The sequence below is a fragment of the Pteropus alecto genome, unplaced genomic scaffold (genome assembly GCF_000325575.1).
Source record: "Pteropus alecto unplaced genomic scaffold, ASM32557v1 scaffold202, whole genome shotgun sequence".
Lineage (NCBI taxonomy): Eukaryota > Metazoa > Chordata > Mammalia > Chiroptera > Pteropodidae > Pteropus > Pteropus alecto.
In genome coordinates this window covers 3,934,022-3,939,912 of record NW_006432451.1, presented here as the reverse complement: position 1 = coordinate 3,939,912, position 5,891 = coordinate 3,934,022, and the positions used below count along the sequence as shown (strand labels likewise).

At 45.1% G+C, this 5,891-nt stretch overlaps 1 protein-coding gene across 1 annotated transcript in view; it reads right to left on the bottom strand.

Moving 5' to 3' along the window:
• The window catches only part of LEMD2 (LEM domain containing 2), an 18,085-nt gene that overhangs the window by 11,526 nt on the left and 668 nt on the right, over positions 1 to 5,891 (bottom strand). The window contains exons 2-4 of the mRNA XM_006907439.3: positions 5,791 to 5,890; positions 3,846 to 3,886; positions 529 to 604 (exon numbers count right to left, since the gene is read on the bottom strand). Of these exons, the coding sequence (XP_006907501.1) occupies positions 529 to 604; positions 3,846 to 3,886; positions 5,791 to 5,890 (217 nt within the window). The remainder of the gene's footprint in view (positions 1 to 528; positions 605 to 3,845; positions 3,887 to 5,790; position 5,891) is intronic.

The following is a 5,891-nucleotide window of genomic DNA, read 5'->3' as shown; positions in this document are numbered from 1 at the left end:
GGTGGGGTGGGGCGGTGGGGAGGGGGGATCAGGACCAGATGCGATACCAGGGCCTTGGTGAGCTGAATGGGCCTGGATATGCTCAGCCTACCATACAGACCCCTGCCACCTGCACAGGACTCTCCACCTGGCTTGGCCAACTGTCTGGTGCAGGGAGGCCTTCCAGGTTTGAGGACCCTGACTCTGAGGCTCGGGGCCTGGCACCTTCCAGTGCAATGTGGACCCTCAAAATATTAAGTAGGGGGCATGTGGAGGAGGGAGCACATCTGTTGAAAGGCCTGTGGATGTGCCAGGACCACTGGGAACCTCAAACGTGATATGAGAACCAAATTTGTTTTGCCCAAATGCAAGGCTTAAAAAAATGTGTGTGAGTGAAGAAGTGGGGAAGGGGAGACTTAGATTCTGAGTATGTCTTCTAGATGACAACAGAGCATCTCAGCTGCCTGCTGGCCACCCTTGGCCTGGCTGGTCGCGGCAGCAGCCCACAACCCATTCACAAGGATCTTGGGCCTCTCAAGACCTACTCACCAGCTTGGATGGCCAGGAAGTTGTACAGTTCATGCAGCAGCTCCAGCAAGGCTGCCTTCTGCTTGGCCTGACAGAACTGAAAGGGCACAGGACAGGTGGTTAGCAAGGATGGTGGGTGAGAGGGGAGTCTGTCTGCCTGGCTTTACCTCGTTAGCCACACTATCAAGTACTAAGCAGCTAATACTTAGAAAAAAAAAAAAAAAAAAAAAAAAAAAAAAAAAAAAAAAAAAAAAAAAAAAAAAAAAAAAAAAAAAAAAGAAAGAAATTCTGCAAAATGGTGGGCCCAAAGATAGGATCGATAAATATGGGGTTCACTGACTGAAAAGGAACTCCATAAAAGCAGAGGCAGAGCTGTAAGCAGACATAGTAACAAAGCGCCTGCCTTCCTAGAGGCTCCCCAGCCTCTGTCCCATGGTTCCTGCTGGAATAAAGGCCACTAAATGGGGCTGAGGAGCAGAGGTGATGTGGTTGTGGAGAAATGCAGTAGTCCAGCTTCCTCAGAGGGAAAAGAAAACACTGCACTACTGCACCTGGTCTCCACCTCAGGCCATTTCCACCCATTTTTGGAAAGTCAAGTGTCTACAATCTGCCTGTGGATTTGTCTGCTTTGTGGATTGTCTGCTGCAAATGCTTAATTTTAGACTAGATTTTAGATATCCCTAAAAATGTAAAATTTCTAGAAATCTTGAAATTGTAGAGGAGAAGAGTCATCTGGATGAGAAAATAGGAATAGAAATATATGCATATCTAGTCCCTTAGAACCTGTAACAGAATTGACACCATATTGCTAGACTTACTGGATTTGGAACATTAAAAAAAGGTTCTTCTTCCTTTAGAGTGGACAAAGTGCCAGGTGCTGGTCTGAGTGGTTTACACGTGAGTACATAGTCCTTACTGTACTACAATTTCTTAGGTGGGGAGCCCAAAGTTTAGAGACCTTAGGTAAGTCATAAGGATCCCACAGCTTCTAAGTGGTGGAGTTAGGTCAGTCAACTTTAAGTCCACACCCCACACATCCGGCCTCCTCTGAGGTGTCACTGGGCGAAGCCCTGGACCAGAAACCAAGAGCCTGGCCTCTGGGCCTGGCTCTGCAACTACAGAGGGAACCAAAGTTACCTTTTTCCTCAGGGCTCATCTGCTGCCTGCACTTGAAATGTGAAGGACTTGGTTTCTAATACTCTCAGAGGTCAAAATTTGTCCCTCATCTTGCCTAAAGATCTGAAAACCTTTACAAGGTACAAAATGGTGTAACCAAGATTAATACACATGACCATAAATGTTCAGAAACTCACGTGTCTACTAGTAGAGTTAGGTACCCAAACTACTTTTAAAAAATGTTTAATGGTATGGGACATGTTGATAATAAGTAACTGAATGTAACTGAATACATATGGAGATACCAATTCTATAAATACAGAGACAAGATGGAAAGGCAATGCTCCCAAAACGTTAATGATGATTATCTCTAGGGGGCAGAATCATGGGTGATTTTTGTCACATTTTTCATATTTTCTACACTAATTACTGTCACGATCAGAAAAAAAGCAGTAACAATTAACATTGTTCAAAACTCAACATTTAGGCAAAGCAGGGCCAATTCCACCTAACGAAAACAGGACAGAAGGTACCAGACAAGATAGCCTGATTACGACAACACTCCTACTCCCAGCTTGCCCCTACATTTTCAGCAGCACAAAGGCAGAAAGAAAAATACAATCTCAGAGTCAGTTGAGAAGGGAAAGAAACTCAAATGCCCAGCTGGGTTCTGGGTGAGCTGGAGCCACACAAAGAATGAGACTTTCAGCAAGAGCCTTGGCAAAGCCCAGAAGTGCCTCCCAACCTGCCTGTTCCTTGGTCCGTCCCCCATGAAGGCTAAGGGTACCCCATGAAATCTCAGCTCAATGGAGCCTACAATGATGGCCCAGACCCTGCTTTTTCATGCTCTGATGCTATAAGTAACCGGTCTGCTCATTAAGCACGTCTTCAGCAAGGCCCTGGATTGTGTCAGTCTGGGCTCACTTGAGTGGGGCATAAGCACATCCAGCTCAGAGGAGGACCAGGTAACAAGTCTGTTATTCAGTCATGAGTATGACACATTTAGAGATGTGAAGGACCAAGAAACAGAAACCAGGGAGCCCTTTTCAAATTAAAAGACAAAATTATCATCACTGGAAAAAGTCTTACAGAAAGTTATTCTTTTCATGTTTTTGTTTTCAGTTTTTGAAATTCTAGTTCCCCCACTGGCTGCCGCCTATGTCTCTGGGCCACTTCCTCTAATCATCAGTTGCAGTTTTAATGATGGAAGGCAGATGAAACTTTCTACAAATCTGTTTTTACAAAAGAATTGGAAAGCAAAGATATTTGGGGGATGAATGCAATAAATGAATGTAATAAAACATCCCCAAATATGAAACAGCAGAAGCCAAAGATAAATAAAACTGGGTACCTGCACCATGACACCTCTTCATTAATGGGAGTCAGAGAGTCAACGCAGGGGCATGGAGATGACCAGGTGTCATTTCTTTCCCAGCCCCTCCGGCTGCCAGAGATATGAACTGAGGGCCCAGCAGGCCTGGCATTGCACATCTGATAATAATTAGACTACTAAGTCATGCCCTCTGGCAGCACAGGCTCCTCCTGATAGGATTTATGACCTGATAATTTATTGCCTTGTATCTTCCCCAGACTACCACCTATACCAGCATCCTAGCTCCTCACTAATGCTCCTTTTATGACTCCTAAGTGGATAGGGCTGCTCACCTTCCCCAAATATTATTTGTAGGAAACATTAAAGCTTCATAAAACTGGTTGATAGACTAAGAGGGCTAATTCTACTTCAGATACCTTTAACGGCCTCCCCCACCCCATGATGTTTCAAATCAGAACAGAATTTTCAGAGCCACAGATGTACTATTGGAGAGGAGAATGTGGATTGAGAACATGGCCTCCTCTCACTTAAAAACTGCCTGCCCTTCCTCTCAAAGCCAGGGAGCTTGAGAGGTCCTTCAACCACAACTTACTGCATCCCCCTAGGTCAATTTAGGCAGAAGATCAAAGTCCCCAACTCTGCGATTGATGAGAGAGCTTCCTTAACAAGCCTAGGGTTGGATCTGGGGAGTTCAATTCTCTGTTTCAAGTACTCCTTCACTGCCACAATTGAGTCTGACACAAACATCACAGAACACAATGTGATTCTGGTACATTACATGAAGCACTCCTGAAAATGATCCTATTATGATCTTTTTCTGGGGAAGTTTACCTCCTGATGGAGGCTAACATCCTCGGGAGGAATAAAAGCTAGAGAAACTCAAACTCACCTCATCTGTTTTTCTCTCACAGTCCACTGGCAATAATTTCACTGAGACCAAGAAAAGAAACACAGGAAATTAAAAGTGTGGGTTGAGGAAAGAGTACAAAAAGGGACCACTCTCAAAATTCAGGGGAAGTGAACTATTACTAACACAAGGGTGGGGATTAGAAAGGTGTCATCTAAATGAGGCCCTGTTAAAATACAGACAGTAAAATGTAAGGGCTTCTCAGCCCTGGATTAGGAGTTAGGACAGCTGGGTCCTAATCCCAGCTGAAAATGATTAGCCATGAGATCTGGGCAATTCAACCACTCTGAACCTATTTCTCATCTGTAAAACAAGATCAATGAAGCCTTTTCTCCTTAACTCAGGCAGTTAGCTTCAAACAAGGCCACATGCATGACAATTTTATAAATTATAAACAATTTAACAGGGATTATATTAAACAGGGATTAATATCGTCATGGGAGGTAAATCCCATTATATCTCCAAGAGCTACTGTCTTTGAGAATCTCAGCAGTTTGACAGTATACTGTTTGACATTACCAGCATAGTTACAGTACCAGTACAGTACCATGACACCCCCAGGTCTGTTTAATTTCTCTAGCGGGTGGTTAAACTGCTCGGAAGTCAAGAAATTGAGTGTGTGCACGAGTTTGGGATCCCTGTGCCCACGGACTTGTTCACACACCCAAACATCCATCTGCTGCAACAGCTAAGACATAATTTAGCTTTCCCCTGCATTTTGGCTGTTCTTGCTAGGTGTTGAAAGATATGGCCTTGGCTCAAGTCTAGGAACAGTATTAATCACATCCATGCTTTACAAAGAATATTAAAGTTGGGGAATTACCATGTCACTTTATACTTAAATTTATAAAGACATGATCTCTACGTTGTTTCCTGTTAGATGAGAGCTCAGGATTACCTGAGAGGCCAATTCGCCTTTTACGAAACACAAATCCTCAACTATTCAGGAAACATGAGTATCCTGCAGACCTCTTATTGGCATGGCTGGGAGTGTCCTTGAATCACAGGACCCTCTTAACACAATCCATGAGGGTGCTGCAAGCAATGATAAATGTCTTCTTTTATATCATATCACTTTAAATCCTTTAACGGCTTCCTCCATACATATCTCATAAGCAGGGCTAGTAAAATCTCCCATTGACAAATGAGGGCACTGTGGTCCAAAGAAGTGGAGCACATGGCCTTTTTGGTACTGCAAAGCTAGGACCTCAGCCAGATCTCATCTGTGTGCAGTGAAACCTGGAGTGCCTTCAAATGGGCACTGTGTTATTGAGCAAGAAATCAAAAGGGAAGAAAGAACTAAAAGGGAATGGGAGTGGATTTGTCTGTTAGAGCAGGGGTTCCCAAACCCTGGGCCACAGGCTAGCACTGGTCCCATGGCCTATCAGGAACCAGGCCACACAGCAGGAAGTGAGTGGCAGGAGAGCCAGAGAAGCTTCATTTATATTTCCAGTGGCTCCCCAGTGCTAGCATCACCTAGCATCACCTAGCATCACCGCCTCAGTTCCACCTCAGATCATCAGGCATGATTCTCATAGGAGCACCTGTCCCTGGTGCCAAAAAGGTTGGGGACACTGTGTTAGAGGAGGGTGTGACTTTTTCTAGAGAGGGAAAACCAGAGTTTAGGGTAAAAGTAACAACAAATGAAGACTGCTTCCAGCACATTGTTGAGGGGGAGATTAGTAGGGAAGGCTAGGGCAGAAAATAAGAATAGGAGAAAGTGAAGACAGAAATTATTGAAGATGCAGTAATCCTGGCCCACTTTCCCACAGCTGGAGGAAGTAAAGTCAAGGTCTGCAGATAAGAAGACCGCAAGAGGCACCTGACCAAAGTACAGGAATGTGCAGCCGGGCACTAAGAGGAACAGGTGGTCGTTCTGGTGGACACGCGCGCCCAGGGCCCTCCCCTGCGCCGGCCCGGGACGTACTGTTGTCCTCCGCCTCCTGTGGCGCTGAGGGCTTGCCCATCTTCACCCAGAGGATGCCCAGGAAGACGAACAGCAGCCCCAGGCTGGCCCAGAGCAGAAGC